The following is a 27755-nucleotide window of genomic DNA, read 5'->3' on the forward strand; positions in this document are numbered from 1 at the left end:
GGCGGGGGGGATCAGAAGCATCATATGGAAAGGGAGGGAACTAAACAGAGAGAAAACTCTCCCAAAATGTAACAGAGACCTGTTGAATCCTTCATGTCAGAGGAAATTGCCTGAGACTTAGAAAAGAATCACTGGAAAGTATAAATTTCATAATTCCCAGATACAGCACACAACTAGGAATAATTTATGTTCCCATCACCCAGAAAGTAAAAGTAGAGTCCTCAGAAAGATATGACCCTAGGAAACAGGTAAATAAGCCTTCAACTAAAGGTTTCTCTTTAAATGTATTTTTCTAAATGTACTATCAGAATTAGGGTCTGGGTCAGTCAGATTCCAAAACCCAAGATCTTTGTATCACACAACATTGTATTAAATAGAGCAGATATCACAGACCTTAGAGAGAAAAGAAGTACAAGAAAAAGCTATGTTCTAAACCACAGAATGACAGAAAGATTAATCAGTATGACATGTTATTTTTGCACTATGGCACATATAATTTCCCCATTTCTATTAAAATATAATTTAGTTCTATCATCTTCATGGAGCCATTCTTCATCTACCAGGCCTTGATCTTTCTCTCCTCTGATCTATTATATGATATAATATTTAAAGCAATTATGATAGTATAAAACATATTATACTGCTATATTTGTATGTATATTAATAAGATTACAAGCAGCATGAGAACAAATTTTATATCTTATACTCTATATTCCACATGATTTAAATGTCTCTATGAGGAAGGAGGAGATATTTATGAGGACATAAGAGAGAAGACAGAAGTAAAAAATTATAGGAAGAGTAAAAAAAGGATTAATGGAGGTTGGCTGTTTGCAAGAAAAGAGAGAGAAAGAGAATCCAAAGAAACACATAAGTGAGAGGAAAAATATATAATGCAAAAAATTTTTTTTTAAATTTTAAAGAAAAAAAAGAATAAACAATAAAACTATAATATAGTATTCAGACATCCCAGTCCTCAATAAACTGATACATGAAAAATTCTTGGTTTCAAAAATGGTAGAAATGTGAGAGAAAAAAAAGAAAAAGCAAACAAGAGAAAAAATCTTGATGAAAAATTGAACAATTGTTTCCATTGGAGTTCAAAAGTTTCTCAGCTTCCCTTTTCAGCAGGTAGATAGAGTTGTCTTATATATGATGCTAGCTCCACCCTCAGGATGGGTGGAGTTGCTAGGGTAAGAGACAATCCTGGAGGTAGAATTCCTGGAGGCAGGGTGTAGGCTTAGGTATGCTCCAGTCTCTTTGCTGGGTGCAATTAGTCTGGAGATTTTAAGTTAGCACAGCTCCAGGACCCAGCAATTGCGGATCCACACTAGAAGCCTGCACCCCAGGAATCTCCTTGGGCTCCACTTATGTGGTATAAGAGCTTGTTCTGAGCCCACTACTTCACCTGAAGACCCCACGATTCCTTTTCTGATTTGGTCTCTGAACTCAAACTCTCTTGCCCCTGCCCTTTCAAATTCCCAGTCAGACATGTCACTGCCAGATTGAAGGAGGGGAAAGCCATGTGGGTTTCCCATGACCAGTATTCCCCTATGTAAACCTCCTCCATGCTTGATTTTCTCCTAGTCACGTAGGTATACTCTCTGACACACCATGTGGGTTTGCCTGGCTTCTTTTTTGAACCAGATTGGGGCTGAGTCTGCCAGTAATTGGCTCCCCTAGTTGTCAGCCCCTGTGCTGTGGCTCAAAATGATTCCTTCCACTGTCATCTATGTACACCACCAGGAGAGAGATGGTGGCTTCTTTCCCATACAAAGATACTGTGCAGCACAGATTACTGTTTTTTCAGGGAGTGACTGTGATCTCTAAACTCTCCATACCCCAACATATCTCAGTCTTCCAGAGAATGGGTGTTCCTTTAGTTCCTTTATTGCTTTACTGAATTCAGAGGGACTATTCTGGTTTGTGCCTCCAGCCGCTGCTGCTGCTGTGGGGTTAGGGATCTTGACCACTTATTTTATTATATAAGCTCTCCTGAGTCCCTGATCTCTTTTGAGTGTCCAGTATTAAATTCTAGTAAAATTCCCCCAATTCTTGATCATTCACCCACCTTGCTGAAAAAAGCCCCCTGTCTGCTTTTCTTGGTTCATGCCAGAGAGACACAAGGGAAGCAATCCCTCTATTCCAACATCTTCTCACAGATCTCAATAATTTTTAAAATCATAATAGGCTCTAGAGAACAAAAAGTTTGAGTACCATTACATTATATTATGTTATAAAGAAATACTCAATAGAAGTTGATGACAAGCAAAAGTGAGCAGTAATGCACCACATTTCTTTGTTGAAAGGCTTTTACTTTCATTCAAATTTCTCCTAAGCAAACAAAAATCATTCTACAACACTCTTTATACCTACATGCCTTCTCCTGAACTTACTCTATCTTGGTACTTATTTTTCCCTTATAGGAAGGGTTTTTAAAAAAAAAAAAGGCAGAAGCATTAGGAAGGAAAAATATAATTCCAATTTCCTTTTTCTATACATATTTCTGATTGTACAGAATGCTGACAAAATACTAACTACTGTAACAACTATTAAAATGCTAATAAAAAAATGTACTGAATGCTTACTATGTACTAGACACTGTTCTCCATGTTTTGTATGTAATACATTCTAAATTACCTACTAATCATATAAAGAAACCAGCAGATCCTAACCAGATTTTTCATTCAGTGGGTCCAGGGTAAGCCTGAAAACCTGTATATTTAACAAGCACTGTGGATGATTCCAATATAATTCCTTCACAATATTTGAGATTCTAATTCACAAATAAAAAGACTCTAATTCTGGGCCTACAATTCTGAAATTAATAGTAATGCAACTCCAGACAAATAATTCATCTCTAGCAATCATATCTAGAATAGATGATTTCTCTAAAGGGCCTTTCATCTCTATCATTTCATGTCACTAATCTCAATTTATAATCCAAATTAGGAATCCTAGAGATATACAAATTTGTGAGAAAAACTCTCACCACCCCTGGGTCAAACCTGGGATTAGGTGGTAGATGGATATAGTTTGTTTGGGAATGAAGGGATAAGCAAAGAAAGAGGCAACTCTCAGATGAATTTACAAATTCTCAAGATTGCAGTAGCATTCAATTACTTACTACCACTTCCAATATTTGGTGGGAATCCCTCTATGGGATAACAAAATAATATAAGAAGGCTGAGAGGAAGGAGGCAGATTACAAAGGAGAAGATGCAAGCCTCAGGCATATAAAGGTACAAGGCTATTTGGGAGTAGAGATGGTAGAAGGTAACTTATAAATAAAACATCCTACACATATTTTGCTCATGATAGAAGGAATAATCCATAGTGTAACTGTCAGTTTTTTTGTTTAATATCAAAATTTAAAACAAGTGTTTTTTCATTACATTTTTTAAAATGTGCCCAAGTCTCTTATTCCTTTTTATGCCCTATGATTGGAAGTCAGGATCCAGGTCTGGTGGGACTACATCATGGGAAGAGTGTAAGTTCTTCTCTGTTTTCACAGCCCTCCATTCATATACCTCAATATTTACTATGATACTTAATGTGCTGATATCTCTCTCTCCCTATGGACTGTGAACTCCTCAAAAATAGAATTTATAGGGGCTGGGGTTGTGCTCAGCGGTAGAGTACGCACATAGCACGGGTAAGGTCCTGGGTTCAATCCTCAGCACTACATAAAAATAAATAAAGATATTGTGTCCAACTACAACTAAAAAAAATTTAAAAAAGAGAATTTATGTTTTACTCAGCCATTTTCCCTAGAGCATAGCACTGTACAATGATAAAGATGCTCAATAAGTGATTTCCAAATGAATGACCTTCCAAGGGTCAGACATAATATCTTCCTTCAAGAAATACAACTTGTACTCAGATATCTTCAAAATTGTAGTTACGTAAATTGAAAATATATGAACATACTGTCAAGTCTAAAAATGAGACTTTCAGTTCTTACCTTAATTAGCCACTCTAAAAACGTTGGCCATTTCTTTTCACAACTGTCTCCTTCCTTGGCTTCTACAGTATAGTTAGTTCCTTGTCTTCTTTATGCTTCTATGGTAACCCTTTCTTAGTCTTCCTCAGATCCCCTCAGAGTGATAGTATCTAAAATTCTATCCTTAGTCCTATATTTGACTTCCTCTAAAACTCTTAGGGTTGCCTTGTTTAAATCAGAGTTTCTCAACCTCAGCACAACTAACATTTTAGACCAGTTAATAATTTGTTGTAGGAGGATATCTTGAGCATTAATAGGATGTTTAGCAGCATTCCTAGCCTCCATCCACTAGATGCCAGACATGATACCAATTATGACAACTAAAAATCTCTAATCATTGCCAAATGTCTCCTGGGAGTCAAAATCACCTCTGACTGAGGACCACTGATCTAAACTAACAACTTCAAAACACACACACACACACACACACAGAACTCCCAAATCTGTATCTTTAAATTAATCCTCTCTCTTGAACTCTAAACTCATATCCAGTCACCTATTGACATTCTTTGGATGCTGAATTCAACAAATCTAAATTTTAATTCATCATTGTTTTCCTTAAATTTGTTCCTTTTTCCTATTCATTCTATCTTGATAAATAATACAACCAACACATAATCATCTAACTCAGAAATCCAAAAGCTGTCCTAGGTACATTTTCTCAGTTAGTTCAATGAATTAACAAGCCTCATTTATTCAATCTCTTTAACAGATCTCAATTAGGTCCCTTCTTTTCCATTTCTACTATCACAGACTTAAATCAGGTCTCATCTGGATCACTGCAATAGATTTCTAACTGGCCCCCACTTTCCATCTCATTCTATTACCTTTCCTCCACAATGATGCCAAAGTGATCCTCCTAGAATACAAAAGGGATAGTATCACTGTGACTTTTAATCCATGATCTTTTCTTATAACCTTTGACACAAGACAGCATTCATGAAAGGACCTCTGACTATCTCTCTGCCCTCCCCTCACTTGTGCAACTCACCCACGAACTTCTACCTTGACCATGCAAAACAGTTTGCATTCTGCAGCTTTTAACATCTGCTATTCCCACTGCTTGGGATGCCATCCTCACTTTTCATCCTCACTTCTTTCAACCGACTCCTACCTTACCAACTTTTCAAAGTTTAGCTCAAGAGACACCTCCTCCAAAAAGTCTTCTCAAAGTTCCAGAGAGTTACCAACTCTGGGTTTACAAAGAACCATTCTTATCTTCTATGACAGCTGTTGATGACACTTAAGATCACCCACTGTCTAGTGTGTGTATTATAAGCTCATGAGAACAAGGACCAAATCTTATTTGATCTGATAGCCAAAGAACAAAGAATTTCTCATGCCTACTATCTAGAAGATACTCAATAAATGTTTGTTTAATGAACAAAAATAATGCCTCCTTCATTTTTTATCAAACTGTATATTTTAAAGCTAGATTTAAAATATGTATAGTTTATACTTTTAAAGGCAACCATTTTTATTTAAGCCAGTGCTGATTAAGTTGCAAGTTAAAAGATTTTTTTAAATGCTTTACTTAAAAATGTGTGAGAGAGTATACTTTTTTGCCACTGAATCCAAAATTTTTTTTAGTTGTTGATGGGCCTTTATTTTATTTATTTGTTTGTTTGATTATTTATTTATTTATTTATTTATTTATATATGTGGTGCTGAGAATCAAACCCAGTGCCTCCCACATGCTAGGCAAGCCCTCTACCACTGAGCTACAACTCTAGCCCCATGTGATAAACATTTAAATGAAAATAGCCCTAAAGGTTCTTCCAATGCCTATGGTGCCTACTAATATACCCAAACAGAACCATCAGCTTTTCCTTATTACTAAGAGCTAAAGTACCTCAATTTTTCATTATAATTCATACCCAGATGTGACAGAGTACACTTGCTATTTGAGGCTTCTGGATTTAATGTACAATACATACTATCATACTGTACAAACATTTGCTTGAAATAAGAAACCAGATTACAGAAAGATCAAATGACCATCAGTTCAAACTTAGCCACTATTATTAAAGTCCCAATCCCCACAATACTACTATACTTAAAACTGACCAGTATCACCTATGCAGCATTACTTGTTCCCAAAGAGCACCATTCTTAAAGTAAGGTTTCCAGTTCTAGACTCTGTTGTTACCAAATTTTATATATTAAAAATAAAAAATTATCAGATTGAAAGAATAAAATCAATAAAAACATATACATATATATTTATACATATCTTACTGAAAACAACTTTGAAACTAAACATTTCTAAATATTGCTCAAGTATCCCTCTTAAGTATATACTCCCTGACAAATAAAATTTTGAAATGTATTGGTTTAATAGATTTGGGGATCATTCCATATTCTCCTAAAAATTCAAGATATCAAAATATAGATAGAATCCTCTATCTTCTTAAGTGCCTGCTGTTGTGTCATAGCATCAATCAATAAAGAAGGTATTCACTGAAATAGCTGTCTGGATTATAGAAGAGTTCAACTTGTCAGCCCCATGTATCAGAGGTGCCACATGTGCCATCCAGACCTTCTTAGACTCACTTGCCCGTCATTGCAGCTGCCACTGTAGCAATCAGCTCTGCATAGGCTATGACCACCTCACAGAGAGGGCTACAGGGCTGCAGCTCACTCAGGCCTATACATTGTGCACTCCTCACCTCCCATTCAGAAACTTCCATGTTAACACAGGGAGGGGACACCATGAAACACAGGTCCCTGGTGGGCACTCACATATACACAACTTGGAAATACAGTTAAGTTATTAACTCCCAAGGTGAGCCTTTGGGCAATGGGAGATGGACACCACTGATAAATTTTTACTCCTTTCTCCCCAACAGATTGTCTTAGGTATAGTACAAGATTATATAGGCCCAGGCAGTCAAGCAATCTGTCCTATTTAGCAATAGCTAGTATGAAAACACATTTTCATATTGGCTCTCCCTCCTTTCCTTCTTTACTCCACTTTTCCACTACCTAAAAAATTAAAGTGCATGAGCTCTGCTTTCTGGGGAAGCCAGTTTAAGACACCTATTACCTCAGAAAAGTTTGTGGTTTGTAAACTACAAGGGAGATCCCTATCCCATTAAACTTCAAGCTGCTATTTCTGCTTTCATTTCCTCAACTGAAAACCCTCAGAGGCAGCAGAATAAAACTGAAACCTTATTGTCACTGATTTCTCACTCACTACTTCTCCTAACCTATTACAATACTAATCTCAAGAATAAATACTCTCAAAGAGGACTTAATATTAGTTTCCTTGTACTATTTTAGCCTACCAATAAGGATGGTCTGAGGAAAGAATAATGAGGTATACTGGCCTTTTAGTTCCTTCTCTTTTTCACAGTTGTTCACAGTCCCAGACCTGGAATTCTCAACAATACAGTTTTTCATCATGGTGAAAATTCAGGCCGCAAAGGACCCTATCTATAAGTGGGCAGAACAATACTAAACAATTCAAAACTAAAATATAAAATAAGACTACCATTACCTTAGCATATGGAAACAGCCTGAAAAATTATTTTATTCCATATAATATAATGCTCAACAGTCAAATTAGTAACCATACAGATTTTTTTCCTTTTTCTTTTTTTAAAGCATCAGGGTAAGTGGAGCAATATAAGATAGCTTCTCAAGTATATCACAACAATTAACTACTGAGCTAAGATTAGCTCAGTGATAGAACATGGCATACTGTACACAAGGCCCAGGGTCCAATCTCAGCACACACACACACACACACACAAAAAAAAAAAAAAAAACCACTACGAAGATAATATATTTAAACTGCCTTATTCAGAAAAAAATCAAATTAAGTTATTTAACACATACAAAGCAGAAAATTATGCAGCAACACACATGAAATGAAGCAGAAGTAGTGATGTTATTCATTTATTCAAGTAAGATTTATTGCACGCATGTATATTATATACCAAGCATTAGAGAAACAAACCAAACAAAAAGCCTCCACTCTGTGGATGTTGCATCCGTCAGTAGTTTAAAAATATATAAACAGATAATATCAAAAAAGTCTATCCTTGCAATTGAGAAAAGGAAGTAGAAGAATCAGAAAGACTCCATGGAATAAGAAATGTCAAAACTAAATTCACATCTTCATACATGATTTGGTGTCAACATATCTTATATACAGAGATATGATAAATTGTGGCATAAAGGTGTATTAAGAATTATAATGCAAAAATAATAATAAGAGAGCTCATGTATAATGGCATAATTTGGCGTGAACATACTTTATATACAGAGTTATGAAAAACTGTGCTGTGAATGGATAATTATGATTGTAATGCACTCCATTATTGTCATGTATGTAAGAAATTTTTAAAAATTAAATTTAAAAAAAAGAAAAGAAATGTTAAAACTAAGTCCTGGCCGGGTGTAGTGGCGCACACCTGTAATCCCAGAGCTTGGGAGGCTGAGGCATGAGGATCACAAGTTCAAAGCCAGCTTCAGCAAAGGTGAGGTGCTAAGCAACTCAGTGAGACCCTGTCTCTAAATAAAATACGAAATAGGGCTAGGGATGTGCTCAGTGGCAGAGTGCCCCTGAGTTCAATACCCAGTACCAAAAAAAAAAAAAAAAAAAAATGAAAGAAAGAAAAAAGAAACTAAGACCTGATGAGTGGAATGATTACAGTGGGAGCAGAAGAAGTAGAAGGCATTCAAAACAAAGAGAATAAAGCATGTGAGGTCTCTGAAATAGCAGAGAGATGGGTATGTTATAGAAGAAGAGTCCCTGTGACTGGTGGTCACTGAGTAACAAAATAAGCTTGAAATACAGACTTTAGAGTTTAGGTGACAGCTAGGACCAGATTATGAAGGACTTTATAATACTGGTGGTATTGGTAAATATTAGTAAAATTGGTAATGATAACATTAAAGATTTTTAATTCTGTCACTTTTCATGAAATGAAAAAGGATAATATAATTTTATGCTACAATTCATAACAACTAGTAGGCTAATAGTTTCCAAAATGAAAATTAGAGAAGGCTAGTAGCTAAACTAAGTCTCCCACTAAAACATCACTATTCTATTTTCTCCAGTTCTGTAACAATTGCCCTTTGAAAGAACAGATTGACTCACTGGGTCAATACCACAGATACTACTGAAGAAACCCTGTACTTTTATGCCTTAATAGATAATATCTATCCAATAGATAGATTGGATAGATCTATCTATCCAATCTTGATGAGCAATATTTCATTTCAATCTAATACCCTGTGTGGATACATATTATATACATAAAATCAGAGAAGGAATCCAAAGGAAAGGGGGAAAGATGTTCTCTTTCATCGGTATTTTTTAATTTTTAAAATGCTTTGTAGTATATATAATTTCTCTTCTCTCTAGTTAGCCTCACCAAAAATGAGAAAAATTAAAAGAACTTATAATTGTTAGGTAAACAAAGAATGAGCTTGTGATTCTCTTTATACTCTATTTCTATATATGTGCTTTATTCAAATCTGGGCCATCAAAACTTCTCATGGCTCTTGGTAGAGTATTATTACTTATGCTCTTAGTAGAGTATCATTACTATGCAGTTTCTAATTCATGAATGAATACTCCCTACATCTTACACCTTCAAAATTTATTTTATATCCTACTTTCACCACAATAATTTCCTTCTTAAATGCTTTGCTTTCTGTTAACCAAAAAAGAAAACAAAGAAAGCAAGCACTATAAGTTTTGTTAAATACCACTAAAAGTACCCAGTAAATTATTAAAGTAACTAAAGATTAACAATATATGACATTATAAAAAACAAAAGCATCATAAGGCAAATAAATAGAAATAGAGTATAAATAAAATCATGAGCTAATCCTCCCAATACCTAACAATTATAAGTTATTTTAATATTTCTCATTGAGGGAAGATATTGGAAATTTGGTAACTTTAAGATTTTGAGGAACAAAGAGTTAGGAAATAAGAAATAAAGATGTTTTGTTTTGTTTTGTTTTGAACCCAAGTCCAGACTGAAAAAGAAAAATGTAAAGTACAAACAGCCTTAACAGGCCATGTTACAAATGTGCTTTCTATTAATCTTTATATCTAAAGGAAAACCCTCAGATCTAACTCAAAAAATTAAGACACATGGGAGAACACCCCTATACTTTTCTGGTGGCAGGTGCTAACCATAAACACAAAAATGTATGATCTTTTTAACATATACATAGATGTATATATCAACCTTATTTGCTGCCAACCTATGAAAAAAAAATGAACAGTTGAACAGGCGATAATGGCTACCAACATAGAAGTTGAACAAGGCATTCTTTCACTGACTTCACTTGCTACAGTCCTGAGCTAAGACAGTCTGTAATAGAGCAATAAAAATCTAAAGAGGCTGGTTATTCTTCATCTCAGGAAGGTCAGAGGAAAAAGGGAAAGGGTCTTACCACACATTAGGTAAGGTATTTAGTTCAAGCATATTCAATGAACTATACAAGAAATGACAAAATAGAGAGATGCATGGACTTTTGCTTTGATAAACTAAACCGAGGAGACTCTCCAAAGAATATAAACCTTGTTTCAGATATTGCAAAGGTTAAAGTGTCGAAAGCCTGAGCAAAATAACTTTTTTTTAAGATTTCTTTAACCCCTGATTATGTTACCATCATCTTGACTTAATATTCCAGGTATAACAGGATGAAAAGAGAATCCAGAAAAGCAAAGAAAAGTCATTTTGTAACATTATGATTATGGAATATATCTCAGAATCTTCTCCCAAAATTTTGATGATTTACTGATGTATTTCTTTTCTAATGATCCTTTCTACCTCATTCTCTTCTTACTTTTTCTACAGTCTTCTGGTTTCTATGCTCATTATTTTATTCGGCATTGCTATCTCAAAGACATTTAAAAATGTACTGTTTCCAAATTTAGTGATATCTTCTTGGAACTTAATGTTTCTGGCCACGTTTAGCATTGACTATTATTCATTGAAGCAATATCACAGTTTCAATTTAGTTCTAGAGTTTAGTAGTCTTTTAGGGGAGCAGCTTCCAAATATCTTATTTCCAGGTATGTTCGTATCCCAGGTTATAAGCCTGCATTTGCAGCTGTCTGCCAGATACCTCTATGTACCACTAGTATTTCAGTCAATATGTCTAAAAGAACATCAGCTGTCTGTTTATGCATTGTGGATTTATATTAATGGCATTAGTATTCTGGTCCCTGGAGCTTAAAACCTCTTTGACTCTTTGGTTTTATTTTGTATTTAATAGCCAGTCATCTTTCCCCCCTTCCTTGTGTTACTCATAGTCTCTTATATATCTATTCCATCACTTCTTACCATCACCACTGTACATCACAAGTACATCAGGTAAAATAGCATCAGATAAAATCAAAGTGTCCATAGGACAATGACCAAAAGAAGCAAATCCGAAATCAGAAGCTTTAGAAGCTCCAAACACTGGATTAAAATGTGCCCAAGCATATCAAAAACTTCACCAACATCCCTAAATCTCTTCTCTGACAGGAAACAATGTTGTAAATACAGGAATAACTAGAGTTGATTCTCATCCTGTACACACTAAAATTACCTTTAAGAACTCTTAGTCCCTTCCTCATAAACTCCAGAGACAGATGCTATTATACTAGGTCATTTGCTGATGCTGATTTCCTACAAATTCTCACAAGGCCACATACTATGCATTCCTAAATCTGAAAAAAAAAAAAAGCTAAATTCCTTAAAGCATAAAACTGTAATATGAGTGCAAAATTACTATCTCCCAACAATAGAAAGGACATGTGGATCCCACTCAAAAAAGTCTCACATTTCATCATTAATAATCACTGTGTCATCCCCAATAAAACTGCTTGACATCCCTATTTTAGTAAGCTCTCTTACAAGGTCTCAAAATTTTCCTACTTTATTAGCTCCGTACTTCAAAAGACACTCTTCAGTAAAACTTAGTAACAAATTCACAAGTATACTTAAAGGGACATTATCACAAAACTATGAAAGAAAGCAGAGATTTCTACCAGTAAATCATTTTAGAAAGCTTAATGTTATGGTTTGGATGTGAGGTGTCTCCCAAAAGCTCACGTGTGAGACAATGCAAGAAGGTTCAGAGGAGAAATGACTGGGTTGTGAGATCTTAACCCAATTAGTAAACTAATACCTGATAGGGATTAACTGAGTGGTAACTGAAGTGGTAGGGTGTGGCTTGAAGAGGTGGGAATTGGGGGCATGCCTTTGGGGTATATATTTGTATCCAGCAAGTGGAGATCTCTCTCTGGTTTCTGATCATCATGTGAACTGCTTCCCTCTGCCACACTCTTCTGCCATGATATTCAGCCTCATCTTGAGCCCCGAGGAATGGAGTCTGCTGTCCATGGATTGAGACCTCTGAAACATGAGACCCCAAATAAAATCTTCCTCCTCTACAATTGTGCTGGTCAGAACTTTTAGTTGCAGCAGTGAAAAAGCTGACTAAAACACTTAGTGAAAGCCCTCAACCTGGTCATAATAAAGACTATTACATTGGTGGAATGAAGCAATACATCTGAGTATAACTATTATTTAATATTCATTTGCCATTTCAACTGAAAACTTTCTAGTCAATTAATTATAAGGATTATAGTTCAGTTACAAGATAACACAAAATTTGAATATTATATGACTTTGAAATTTTAAATAGAAAGAACTGGCATTTGTTCTTTCGTTTTCAAAAGGGGAAGGGGATTATATTCAGGTTTAGATGCTAGTTTTTCCAACCACACATAGATTTTATTTTAAATTCTACTAGGTTCCCAAAGCAACTGGTCGTGTGCAGTTAATACAATGTCAAATAGTTTACGTTTTTCTATAATAATATCCTTTCTACAAACTTCTGGACCTCCCATTACCAAAATTTTGTATGCTAACAGAAAAATCACTACTGTCATTTTAAAGCTGATAGAAACATTCTCCGGCTAAGGAATGCAAAAGTAGTATAAACTTAAATTTCTTCTCCAATCACTAAATTCATTTTGCTAAAATCAGATATAAAATCTCTCTTGATAATCAAGGCTAAAATGTCATAATCGTAAAATATATGTTCTCCAAAATTTTCTAATTGTTCTACAACTTCCTCAAATAGAGAAAAGAATGTGAATAAACGTAAGAGCCATCAACCCTACCATGGAGTTTTAAAATAAACAAATTGATGAAAACTGCATTACCATAATCTATTTAAATAACGAAGAGAAACAGACAATGCTGAAGTCCTACTCCCTCTAAGGTTGTCCAACTCAGTCCAAGAACAGAAGAATGCCTAAAAGCTGGTCTATCTCCCTAAAACCTGAACTGCTGAAAACAAGTCATTCACAGATTTTCTTTATTGTAAATTAGGTAATTTTTACATTGCATTGTGTTTTCTGGAATAGAGAGTGTAACAGGATAAATTAACATGATAAAATGAAAAATGTCAAAATGATGCCAATTAGTATAATAGCAGCAGGTTTTCTTAAGGTTCAAAATAATTCATAAGTTGAGTTTTCAAAAATCCACATTCTTTTGAGTGAATGCCTAAATCATTCAATTTATTTCCTGAGGAACTTAAGATCAGCTTGTCAGCACAAAAAAGGTTCCCCCCGCCCATGCTTTCCAAGATTTCCAGTATCTCATCTTTACCAGAAAGCCTACTTAATGGCAGCCAATTTGCAAACATCAAATTTAAGATTAAAGCTTCAGTAAAACAAGAAGAAAGAAATTAAAGTTCACTTCAAGTATTTACGTTGGCATAGACTGAACAGACTACTTAAGAAAAGGCTGACACTGAGGCTCTGTTCTGCCATCACTCATGGCTGCATGCACCAGTTCTCACATCACTTTAATCAAGAGCCAGGCATAAGGACTCTATCATTTATAGTACACAAATTCATTACTCCTTTGTGAAAGTTTGTCAACTTGGCTCATGTCATGTATTTGCAAACTAAGTATGTGTTGCACTAAAAGCCAAGGACAAAGAAACTAGAATAACAGCTTTTTAAATATATATTTTCATGAAACAAGAAAACAACTGCTAAAGTTAATTTTAGTCACTAGATCTTTAAGCTTTCTTCAGAATGTTACAGAGAACTTTACTTTCTCATACTGAATTATCCACATTTTAACATTATAATTTACTCCACAAATAAACCACAAACAAATGCACCGAAAATAGCAGACAATGTCTAAATAACTTTTAATAACAACAAAAATAATACTTCTATTACATAGATAATCCAATAAATATCCATAAGTAAATGTGATCATTTTGTCCCTGACTCATAGAAAATAAGAAGCCCAATATGAAACCAAAAAAAATTATTCAACTGTATCCTCTTATTATGATTACAAATCAATTTTATTAAACCAATTTGACATAAAATAATTTTTCAAGAAAAATTAACAGCTTTTCCAATTTTTCATTTTTTTTGATCATAGAATTTTCTTATTCTTAAAATTTATATTTGATAGCCTTACAAGAAAATGTAATAACAAAAACAGTAAATATAAAAGATTTGTTCAAAAAATTACTTCTTCCTCTTGATGGCACCAGTGTTTAGGGCTTCTGTGAAAATGCTTTAGGAAAAATCTGATAAAAATCTGTTTGAAGAAAATAATTTTCATCTGTCCTAACCCAAATATATTTTCTATTCAAATATTTCCAATACATCCACACATTTAATGGAAAGAGACTGATGAAAATCTATCATATTTGATCATTTACTATGTGCCAGAACTTACCAAATACATTACACTTATATTAATTCTCATAGCAATTGTTAGCCTATTTTATACATAGGGAGTCAAGGTATTAAAAGGCTAAACAATTTACTCATAGATACACAGTCAGTGCCAGAGCTGAGATGCAAACCCAGATAGTGTGGTAGCATATCTGATTTCTAAATCACTATACTATATGATGTATAATGTACACTTGGTATCTGGCACAGTTATGACACTTAGAAGATACTATATAAAAGTCCAAGTCTTATCATAATATTTATCTCTTCTTACTTACTTTGTGATAATTCTGGATTTCCTTTCAGATTCATCATTTTTGGAATTGAAGGACCATACACATCTACATCTAACAAACCAATGGCCTTTGACTGTAAGAAAAAAGAATTTACCATAAGATTATTCCCATTCTTCATTAAAGATAAAGCATACAGTAATAAGTCAGACTACGGAAAAGAAAATTTGTAAAATATTTCAAAATCATAACCTAAACATTCAAAGCAACATTAAGTGAAAGCATAAATTGCTAAGGGTATACATTTTGATTTACTAATATCTTCTGAATAACTGTCTAGAAAAATCCAGTCCACATGTTTATGTTTTGTAGTTTAGGTCTCCCATCTACTCCATAAGCTTTACGTTTTGTAGTAAGTCTCCCATACAGCTGCAAGACGATTAAGACTTTTTGATCTAAGCATGACTTTGAGAACTAAGAAGTAACATGCAAACAAAGCTAAAATAATGATTTACTATGGCAACAAAATCCCAAGAAGATGGAGCTTTAACTTTTGGAAAATCCATCTAACACATCAAAGAATATAAAATGAAAAAAAGATCATGGAAACAAGACCTTCACAAAGTAAGTGAGAAATTTCTAATGCAGATCTGGCATAAAAGAAATACAGTGCTAACAAGGATATTAGCCAACATAACAGAGATAACCTCTTACATATAGAAACAGTCAAACATGACTGTTTATGAATCTGGAGGATTCATAAACAACTAAAAACTGTTTAGTTTGATAACCTATCCAGGTGCCAAAGGGAAGAATATCTTTACTTGTCTCTGCTAGCTGCCAGTTAATCAGCAGCTTAATCAAGGAACAGAAAACAAAATTCATTATTCCAAAATAAGTATTTCTTGTTTTCCCTCTCCCCAAAATCAATCTATTATCAGTCTTTCTCATCCACAAGAAACCATATGCTAATACTAACTATATATTTCACCAAGTCTCACAATTCTCCTCCTACTCTCTACATATCCTGCCAAGATAAAACTCTGAACCTCTTAGCAAAAAAAATTTTTTTAATTTTATTGTGCATATCAATTATACATAATAGGGGATTTAATTGTGGCATATTCATACAAACATATAACATAATTTGATAATCAATTCCATGCCCCAGTACCTCCCCTGGCTCACTTTTCCTCTCCCTAGCCCCCTCCTTCCCTTCCTCTACCCTAATGGTCTCCCTCCTATTTTCATGATATCTCCCACCCTCTTTTTTCTTTTTTTCTCTCTAGTTTCCACATGAGAGAAACATATGGCACTTTTCTGAGTCTGGATTATTTCACTTAATGTAATGCTCCCCAGTTCCATCCATTTTCCTGCAAATGACATAATTTCGTTCTTTTTTGGCTAAATAAAACTCCATTGTGTATATATACCACATTTTTTATTCATTCATCTGCTGACAGACACTTAGGCTGTCTATAACTTAGCTATTTTGAATTGTGCTACAATAAATGTATCGTGCATTTAGAGATACACAGGTTATCTCTAAAGTATGCTGTCTTTAGTTCTTACGGATAGATACTGAGGAGTGGTATACAGCTAGATCATATGTGAGTTTCATTTTTAGTTGTCTGAAGAACCTCCATTCTGATGTCCATAATAGCTATACCAATTTACATTCCCACCAACAGTGTACAGGGGTTCCCTTTTCCTGCATCCTTTGCCATCTTTATTGCTATTTGTGTTCTTGATGACTGTCACTCTGACTGGAATGAGAAGAAATCTCAATGTAGTTTTTGATTAGCATTTTCCTGATGGTTGGAGATGTTGAATTTTTTTTTTTTTTTAGATAATTGGGCATGTAGGGTTTGTCAGGATGAACCCAACTACTATGTGTAACCATTAAGCTCTAATTTTAAAAAATAATAAGTTTTGGTCATTTGTACTTCTTGTTTTGAGAAGTATGTTTAATTCATTTCTCAGCAAATTTTTAAAAAAACTGAAACAATCCCTTGTCTTTCATGTTATCTAACTATTTAAAGGCACAAAATTATTTTTTAAACTTTGTTGTCTGTTCCTATAAATACATAAGGTAAATTCAACATTTACCTTTCTAACTTTACACTGATACAACTTGCAATTCTAAAAAAAAAAAAAAAAAAAAAATAGTTTCTCTGTGTGACTCAGTGTCCTCATAGGAAAAAAAATGGTACTGATACTTGTCTATATCAAAATCTTGGTTCACTATAAAATAATGAGAAAATAGGAAATATACTAAATATGGATGGTAGTTTATAAAATTTAGGTCTAATGCCTTTAGATACTTGCTTTTAAAAGGTTGGAACATTTTATGAGAAATGCTGACATATTTACTAAACAAGATAATTTAATTGGATTAAAACAGAATTAAATTTACTATGAATTATAAGATTTCAAATGAGGAACCTAAAACTTTTTAAAATATGGCAAATTGTTAACACTATTACCTAAAGGTCTACTGATACTGTATCAACCTAGAATTTTGTATCTTTTCTGTGATATCTACAACTAAAAACTACCACAAAATAATAATAAATAGTAATAGAAACAAAAGTATTTTAAGATAATTTTTCCTTCTTCTCTTATTTATATCAATGTTGATTTTACCGTTACTTGAAGGGATTAAGTCCAAAGTTTCAAATTGCTCTTCTAACAAGAGCTATCAAGTAAAATAACTTAGCTTTTTTTTCTTTTTTTTTTTTTATAGATGGACACAATACCTTTATTTTATTTATTTACCTTTATGTGGTGCTGAGGATCGAACCCAGTGCCTTACACATAGCAGGCAGGCACTCTGCCACTGAGCCACAACCCCAACCCTAACTTAGCATTTTAAGTTCATTTTTTCATAAAATAATAACAAAGAGTTCTAACTAATATGACTGTCAGTTTCATCATCACTAGATCTTCAAGTTGCCATTAAAATCTTAGGGATAATCTATCATCTATCCTGCCTTCTAGAAGAAAATCAGACATGCCTAAAGGTGAATCCTTAGTTCCATGGTCTAAGAAAAAAACTAAAGATCTGCCCTAATATTTGCTATAAAAGGAATGAATTTTATATATATTACCCGGACGGCTGCCAATATACATTATCATACAAAAATTAAGGAGGAGAGGGAGACCCCAAGATTTTAGGGTTCCTCTGCTTCCTAGAAAATGGAGCTAATAATAATAGAGAATATTCTGTTTGAGGCTCTCTGCAAATTCTCTCTAGGAATAATTTCCCAAATTTAGTTCCAATGCTTATATACATCAAAAAGGAAACAGAGGAGAAGAAAATATGAAGACAAGGAGAAGGAGAGGGGAGGAAAGAAAGGAGGAAGAGAGTATGAAGAGAAATTGATCAGCAATGTTATATCGAGACCCTGGATAAACTGGGTCCGCAGCTAGTTCAGACAAATCAGAAACTAAAAACATACCACTTTAAATCACCCAAACATCAAGACTTTCCCTGATTATATCTCCCCATTGCCTAAATTCTTTCTGGTTGCCAAACACTAATCTAAGCATTCTATTTACATTTCCTATTTACTCCTTATAGCAACACTGCAAGGTGGTATCATACCTACTTATGGATGAGCAAGCTAGAAATTAATATTAACACTCATAATAACTACGCTTGTTTTATGTATTCTTTCTTAGGATGAGGCAGAATAGGGAATTATTAAACATGAAAATATTAACCTCCACCAGAACTTTAATGCAATCTGACTACAAAAGACCTAAATATAGAGCAAAATGTTTCTTAAAGGATCAACTAATAAATATTTCAAGCCTTGAAGATCATATGATACCTACAACAACTACTCAATGCCACCACCTTAGCATCAAAGCAGCTGTAAACAATACATAAATGAATCAGCATGGCTGTGTTCCAAAAAACTTTACAAAAACAGGCAAGTTACTCAATTACCCAAATAGCCATCTCTTTTAGTGTGAGAGGAGCTATCTCAGTAAAAATTTACTTCTTCATCCTTAACTGGATAATTTTTTTAAATAAGCAATGGTATACTTTTCAGACTGTTTCCCAGGAACTAAGTATGTCTTACTCAGATTTTATATATAATGAATAAAATCATCACCCAACACCAATGGTATTAAGTAATATTGTACTTATAATTGGCACAGCTGGATGTGAGGGTGATCTGGCTGCAACATCTGTCACCCCATTGATTGCCAGAGTTGATTCAGCTGGCCTGGCTGGCTAGGCAGGTGTCTCCGTCCTCCCTTGCCACTCCCTGTGTGTCCACCCTGAAGTAGTGCGCTAGGTCTAAAAGGATGAAGACCTTCCCTGTTAAAGGAGGACCATTCTTTAGTCCACGTAGCTGCACTCTCCTGCTATAACCTCCACACAAGCTCTCAAGAATTGGCACAGCAACTGGACCAATACAATCACATTGCTATAAAAATAATCTTAAACAGATTTTCAAGTCTAGAATCCAATCATGTTCAGAAGCTGCCAAATGCACTTCATTTGTTCGTCATAATTTACCCCATTATTTTTAAATAAGTGCCTATTTTAAGTGTATAAATAGTCTTCCAATTTAAACTTCCAAACAGTTTTACACTATAGGAAAACAAATGTACACGGTAGAAGACTATAAATAAATATATGCAGCTGGATATTTAACTAGCTTAGTTTTATGAATTCTTTCCACCTCACTTTTCCCATAGTAATTATATTTAGCCAAGAAAGTTTCAATTAGAAATTTTTATCTTTAATTTCATCCAGGCTCAAAAGAATAATCACCACAAAAGCCTTACAAATACACAACAAATAAAAGAAAATTTTTATTAGCAAAAATAACTATAAACTTACTATTACAAAATGTGACTGTCATCTTTAATGACAGCAATGTTATATCATAAACTTAGCCTAATATGTTGGTGTCTAACAATATGCTCTTTTTCTGACTCCCAAGCGGTACTCAAAACCCAACAGGTTACATAAAACAAGACAGATCAAACTCCAAGACACCATTTAGAGTTTTAGATTTGTTGCTTTATAATTTATAACACCCTGTGAAAGCTGTAAAAGGTGGCAGAATTATTCAGAATGATTATACTGTTTCATTACTACTGCATGAAAGCTGCAATTTGAGAGCCTACAAGTCTTCTTTTTTTGTGTCGGATTTCAAAGAAACCAACAACAGTTTTGATACTGCTTTGTTCTTCCAACAGAATTTATCCTAAAGAAGACTGTAAAGCTTCATGACATGTTCCTTTTATCCCTGTCGTCTGCTAATAGAACCCATCAAAACAACATCTTAGAGCACTCCCACCCAATTATTTCTAAATAAATATTCTTTGAGACCTACCTAAAGGTTGTCCTTTCCATAGAAATACCCACCTAAGATTCCCATGAGTCCTCAAATGTTATATTCTATTTAATCTTGGACTGGCAATTGGTATTTATTCAATTTAGAGTTGATTCAAGACTTTCTTCTCTTTATGCCTTTCTTCACGTCAAGCTGTCATTCATAAGAATTTCACTCTCTTAGTAGAGGAAAAACATGTTTCCTAATTCTATTAGCTAGGATTAAATAAGGATCTGATTGTCAGAAGAACTAATGGTTGAACAAATTGATAAGAGAACAATCTCCTACTGTTTATCAAAGGACTGTCTAAATCTTCAAGTTCACTCAGGAAAGAAAGAAGAATGAGGGCAGCATAAAGGGAAAAGTTCACCAGCCTGGTTAGAACACAACTACAGATAAGCCCATGAAAAGTACTCAAAAAGAATAAATGGAAGAAAAATAATAGATGTTAAGTTAAAATTTTATTTTAGAGAAGAAAGAAGTCGAAGAGGTCACCTTAATCTTCTGTTCACTTTTTAGTGATAAAGAAACTGAGGCCAAGAGATACAGCCACAGCTGAGCCCAGGACCCAATTCTTTCTCCAACTTACCATAAACCCTGAACACTAACAATCATCAGCCACTTGTCTTTATCTCTTATATCATCTCCTATCCTCCACCATTCATTCCAATCCAGACACAGTGCTTTTCTACAGTTTCTTAAACATGCCAGGCACACTTCTACCTTAGGATTGTGCAGTTGCTATTGCTTTCGCCTGGAATCTAAAACCCACCTACCCAACCCTCCCACCTTCCATTTCATTGCCATATCCACAGGTGTTTCACTCACTTCTTTCAAGAACTAAACATAATCATGTAAGAAGGCTTCACTGGCCGCTCTAAAATTGCAATCCCCTCCCCCCATATTAAGACATCTCCTATTCTCCTCCCCAGTTTTTCTTTCTTCTTAGTATCTGTATCAGTATTCAACATACTATACATTTACTTATTTGTTTGTTTAGTGTTTCTCCCACTAAAATGTAAATTCCAGGAAGGTAGGGGGTTTTGTGTGTTTTGTTCATATACACAGAACTAGAAAAGTAAGCACTTATGAATCCTTATTCCATCCTAAAAATTCTGATTCATTAGGTTTGAGCCGGGGTCCAACAAACTGCATGTGCAAAACTCTAGGATATAAGGTGACCAGAATGTGAAAAACAGAAATGCAGATAATAGAAGAAAGATATGACAATGTGCTCTACAAGCCTAAGTCTTGGGACCAGCAGAATCACAGCAATAATAATATATAGTTATCAAAAATAACTTTGATGAGATTCTATTTTAAATGTTTTTTTAAAAAGGCAGTGAGCATTCTGCCATATGATTGAAAGAATAGTCAAGAAACCTATGTATACAAAATATTACTCATTGTTTATCTACAATTCAAATTTAAAAGGCATCCTATATTTTCATTTGCTAAATCTAGAAATGCTACCCCAGCATCTCTTCTGAACAGAGCAGCCAGAATGATTCAGTTAAAACATAAGTCATATTATGTTGTTCTACTTAACACCCTTCATTGCCACCACTCCCTCATCTCATTCATGTGAAAGCCAAAGTCCTCACAACACTTATCCACTAGACCCCAGATCATCTAGCCAGTTTCCCACCAACTTCCTGCCTCCTCATTGTATTAATTTTCATCATCTATTACTCCATTCTACTTCTCCCTTCAGAAGTCACATTGCCCTTCTTCCTAATAAATAGTAAGCTAGGCATCTTCATACTTATTGGACTTTGTACTGGCTATGCCCTCTCCCCAACACACTCTTCCCCTAGACAGTCACACTGCATATTCTCATCTCCTTCAAGTCTCTGCTCAAAAGTCATCTTTTCAATAGTTTACCCTATTTTAAATTACAAACCCACAATCATTCTCAAGTACTCCCTCTTCCCCTAATCCCAGGCTATCACCTTTGACATACTATTTAACTTAATTATGACAGAAATTATCTATTTGCTATAAGCTTCATAAGGACAGGGATAGTCCCAAGCACCTAGAATAGTAAGAAGTAAATAAATATTTGCTGAATGAGTGAATGAATGAACAAACTACCATTTGTTCCTCTGAAGAATATCAGGATTGGCTACTATACAATCCCTAAGGCCCCACTTAAGCTTTAACATTCTATGCTTTCAGGAAACTGACTCTCCTAATTACTTCCATACTAATATGCAAAGTTATAGGACTCAGATAATATATATAAGCTTAAACATGTTCTGGTATTAAAGAAGAAGGTCTTAAGATTTTGCAGAAAATCTTACACAATAAATCTCCAATTTTCTTTTGATTTCAACTCCAGAAAAATGGAACATCATGGAAGAAAATCTAGTGCAAACAATGGTTATGGTAGGCTAGTACATGAAATATGATAAAATAGATACATTGTTTAAAACTTTTAAAACTAAAGCCATATCATTGCATGAAAACTGTTAATCAAACCACTGGAGATGTAGTTCAGTGGTAGAGAGCTTAATCCAGTGTGCAAGGCTCTGCTGAGCTCAATCCACAGTATCACAAAGGGTTTCATATATGAAAGGGATACACAGAAGTTTTATTGTTTAATTTGTGTGTGTGTGTGTATGTGTGTGTGTGTGTTTGTGTTTTCCTTTCAAGGGCAGGATCAGCAACAATCATCTACAATAAGAAGAAATCTAATTTTGTACTTGGAATGGAACCACCACTTGACCCACTTATCCTACTCCTCAGGTATATACCCAAAGGATTTAAAATCAGCATACTACAGTGATGCAGTCACATCAACATTTACAGCAGCTCAATTCACAGTAGCTAAGCTATGGAACCAACGAAGGTGCCCTTCAACAGAGGAATGATAAAGAAAAAGTGATATATACAAAGAATGGAATATAACTCAGCCATAAAGAAGAATGAAATTATGGCATTTGTCGATACATAGATGGATCTAGAAACTATTATGCTAAGTGAAATAAGTCAATCTCAAAAAAAAACAAAGGCCGAATGTTCTCTTTGATATGCAGAGATACAATAAGGGGAGAGGGAAGGAAGAATAGAAGTTTGTAGGGCATGATGTAACATGTGGGTCATGTTGCATCAGAAAAGAGGAAACCTAACTTGCTGGCTACTACTACCCGCTTCCCGGTCCTGGGGCCCGCACACGGCTAGGATGGCGCCTGGCGATCAGCCAGAAGGCATTACCGTGGGTTGTGACGAAAAATCGGACCACCTCTAGGAGAGGCTCAGAACCCTTCTGCCCTCGTGGACAGCTCGTGTCACCCATTACTGCCTGTAGGATGGGTGTACATGTGAACTCTCTCCACCTTGTTGACCTTTATCCTGATTGGCTCCTGTACATTATATTAGCTGTGTGTGTTTTTCTCAGTAAAGGAGCTCCTGCTTTGACTGGTCTCCCCGACGCATCTGATTGTCCTCCGGCGAGGGAGGGCTGGGTGTGGGCAGTCAGACAGCCCTCTCCTTTCTTGGCTCGTCCTGGTCGGGTGTTCTCTCCCCATCTCTCCCACAGGCTAAAAACCCCAACAGAAGTTTACTGGATTAGACAAAAGGGAATGAAGGGAAGAGAAATGGGATGGGAAAGAAAAGTAGATGAATCAGACATAACTTTCCTATGTTCGTATATGAATACATGATCAGTATAACTGCACATCATGTTCAATCACAAGAATGGGATCCTAATTAGAATAAGTTATACTCCATGTATGTATAACATATCAAAATACACTCTACTGTCATGTATATCTAAAAAGAACAAACAAAAAGAAGAAGAAATTTGCCTTAAGTCCCACATTTTCATTTAGGAAGCAAAAGACAAAAATAAAATAGAACTAAAATACCAAGATTAAGAAAGAAGAGCCTTAAATCCTTGCCCTATATACCTTAAAAAAAAGTCTTAACGTCCTTAGTAAATTTTTTATACACAGAGAAAATTAGAAAACTTTTCATCACTATGAAATGTTACAAAAATGCAGAAAATAATGCTTATAAACACTAAGCCCTAAAAATAACAATAATCATATTTATGACATCAGCTGGTCTTTTTGTTGCCAGAATATAAGCCTGGGAACCTAGACCCCTAACTAAACAAGAACCTTTCCCAAACCACAAAGTACTATAGCAAAGGCATTGGAGAACCAACATTAATTCCCTAACAATGTCCTTAACTAAACTGCAATGTAAAAGAATAGCATTTACTATGCTGATACCAAATCATGTGCAGAAAACAAAAATCAGCTCTTAACAGAGCAATTGATCTGAACTTCAGCATCCAAGGAGAAACCCATGGCCCCATATGCTCTACTCTTGTCCTCTCAGTGACTCTTCCAACATTGCCCTGCTGAGGATTAAGACCTTTCTTATTCCTGAAGATCAGATGGGGGGAAATAATTTACTGAGGGGAAAAAAGCCAGGTGCAGTGATGCATGCCTATAATCCCAGTGGCTCAGGAGGCTGAGGCAGGAGGATCACACGTTTGTAGGCAGCCTCAGCAACTTAGCAAAGCCCTAAGCAACTTAGTGAGACCCTGTTTCAAAAAATAATAAGGGCTGGAGATGTAACTTGTGACGATAAAAAAACACCCTATACACACACACACTCTGAGAAAGAAAAAAAATGAGTTGGTAAGTGCCAAGTTAGTGAAGAAAAAGGATAATTATTTTAAGAAAAGAAATTGTTTTGTAGAAAAGATCTGGATAAATTCTTATTAATTAATGAAATTCAAATGATGCACAGTACTTTTGCTACCTATGTGTAATTAATGAAAGGAAACTAAGAAAGAATATATTAAATGTAAAATTAGGGTAACTGTTCTCTTTCTGACTCAGAAACAAATACTTCTTTGAACAAAGTGACAGAATGAATTACTGGAAGCATGCTGCACTTTACCAAAAGAAATTTAAAAGATAGGCCAAAGGGTCCTGAGGAGGAAAAAACCCTATTCAGTAGGTTCTTTAGAGCTATTCAAAACAAAATTCACTGCTTCTAACTGTAAATCTCAAAGTGTGTTGTGCATAATGCTTTCTACCTAAAACCATACAGAAAACATAGGGAGAAAGACTTGTGATGCTTTTTACCTACAAGATTATCTCAACACAGTATTTTATTGTATTATATTAAGTAAGTGTGGTGTGTGAATCTATGTCCTTGGTAAGAAGGTAGAAAAATTCCTAATATAAGATTGGCTTTAGGATCTAGTTTAACACTTTTTCATGTCTCTATTATATATTTTTTTAAAATTGTCTTGTTTTAATATTTGATGTTAAGTTCCTTATTCAGAACAGTGAATCATTATTATAAGAGATACACATCTCAAGTCAATACTACAACATGTTAGTGGTTTTCAATTAGCAAACGTAAATGCTTTTATTTTTTACAAAATTTAAGAACCTTCAAGATTTTGATTATCTACTTAATCACAGATCACATTAAATCATGAGTGAATTTAAAAATTGTACTATATTCAAATATAAACATAACCATACAGTTATATCAAATTAAAAACAAAGTTGAAAAAGTATGAAAATTCCCAAGATACTAATGTAATTACTACTTACAAAATCATGCTCTAAAAATATCATTACCTAAGCCCAGGTAAATTATAATTATGTAATTAATTTAAATTATTCTTATAATATACAATGTATATTTAAATATTGCTGCAATATTTTAAACTAAGGGACAATTATAGAACTTTCAAAAATATTAACAACTAACTCAAGGTTAAAAAAGTTAACCCATTAATTATTTTGCCAAGTAGTAAAAATGTGGTGTTTTTTTTTTTTTGGTTAAAAGAAAATCAAGTCAACTTAATACCATATAAATAACTAAGTGATTTTATGGACAAATTATTACTAAGCCTCAGTTTTCTTATCTGTAAAATAAAGCTTAAGAACATATCCTAGGGCTGTGGTTGTAGCTCAGGGTATGTGTGAGGTACTGGGTTCGATCTGCAGCACAACAAAAAAATAAATAAATAAAATAAAGGGATTGTGTCCATCTACAACTAAAAAATTAATTAATTAATTAATTAGTTAATTTTTAAAAAGAACATATCATACTTAAAAATAATAAGAAGAACATTTACAGACCAAAAAATAGATAACTAAAAGAAAGAGAGAGAGTTCTTACGGGATTTTTGTAAAGATTATAAAGCAATGTAAATTTGTAAAACTCAAAAAATAGCTGTTATATAATACTATGTGCTAGGAGCTTTCTAAACCCTTTGCTTATGTTAATTTATTTAATCTTCACAAGAATCTTTTGGGGTGGGTGTACAGTAACACTCAATGAAGAAACCAAGGCACACAAGATAGAAATCTCCCAAGGTTGGACAACTGTAAGTGCAAGAAACCCAGGCAGCATGCCTTCAGAGACTGCAGGTAACAACTACAACATACTGCTCCAATAAGCCGAATTAAGTTAAATTTCTAGCACAAAGTAAGAACTTAATGTTAGTGACTTTCTTCTTTCCACCAGTATCTCTGTATTCACTGAAAGAGGAAAAATAAACATTCATTCTTACCAAGTGGTTTTTTACTACACAAAACCACCATCCAAAGCTACATTCCAATTAACAACCCAGGCAACTACATAACATAAACTTTGAGAATAACAAAATGATCCTTAATGTACACTTAATACTTTTATCTGAATTCATATTACCTTTTTGTTTAAGAACAAAAATCATGTTCAGTTTAAGGTTTAATATGAGATCACTATGAAAAATAGCCTCTATTAAATAAGTAACATATTTCATAGAAATTGGGTTTAGAGATTTTGGTATTCATAAAATAAATTTATAAGTTATATAAACTACACAAAACAGACACAGCCAAAAAAGCAGTTAAGAAAATATGATCAAGACTAGAAGATATTTGACGGGGTTAAAAGGGAATCAGCTATTGATTATAATGAATACTATGCAGCAAAAGAAGCAATTTATTATATTCTGTTTCTTTTTTGTTGTTGTAGTTGTACAAAAATCTGTGTTTCTGAAATAAATCAAATGCTTGCTAGTTATTATAGGCTATCACACATAATGATATGAACTGAACTATAACCACTAGTGCCACACATCCTTACAGTGTTACATGTATAATATCTCTATAGTTCACAAAAGCTCTGAAACGTAGTTGTTATTTTTACTATTACACATTTCCACAGATGAGGAACCTGAGCTCTGAGAGGTCAAATGCCTTGCCCAAGTTCCTACAGTTAAGTGACAAGTTAGGATGCAAATTCAGGTTTGCCTGAATCCAAAGCCCACACTTTTCCTAGTAAAAGTGCTAAAACTTAGCTAGTTGTGCATCAGAATCACCTGGGGAGCTTGTTAGCAAAACTGATGGTCAAATCCCATACCTAAAAATACCAATTCCCAGAGTCTGATTTAT

The 27755-nt window shown here is 34.3% G+C and overlaps 1 protein-coding gene across 2 annotated transcripts in view; it reads right to left on the reverse strand.

Annotated features, from left to right (window-relative positions):
- The window catches only part of Nubpl (NUBP iron-sulfur cluster assembly factor, mitochondrial), a 204382-nt gene that overhangs the window by 144751 nt on the left and 31876 nt on the right, over positions 1-27755 (reverse strand). For both annotated transcript variants that reach the window (XM_048798711.1, XM_015491674.2), the window contains exon 4: positions 15020-15110. In XM_048798711.1, the coding sequence (XP_048654668.1) occupies positions 15020-15110 (91 nt within the window). The remainder of the gene's footprint in view (positions 1-15019; positions 15111-27755) is intronic.

The sequence above is a fragment of the Marmota marmota genome, unplaced genomic scaffold (genome assembly GCF_001458135.2).
Source record: "Marmota marmota marmota unplaced genomic scaffold, marMar, whole genome shotgun sequence".
NCBI lineage: Eukaryota > Metazoa > Chordata > Mammalia > Rodentia > Sciuridae > Marmota > Marmota marmota.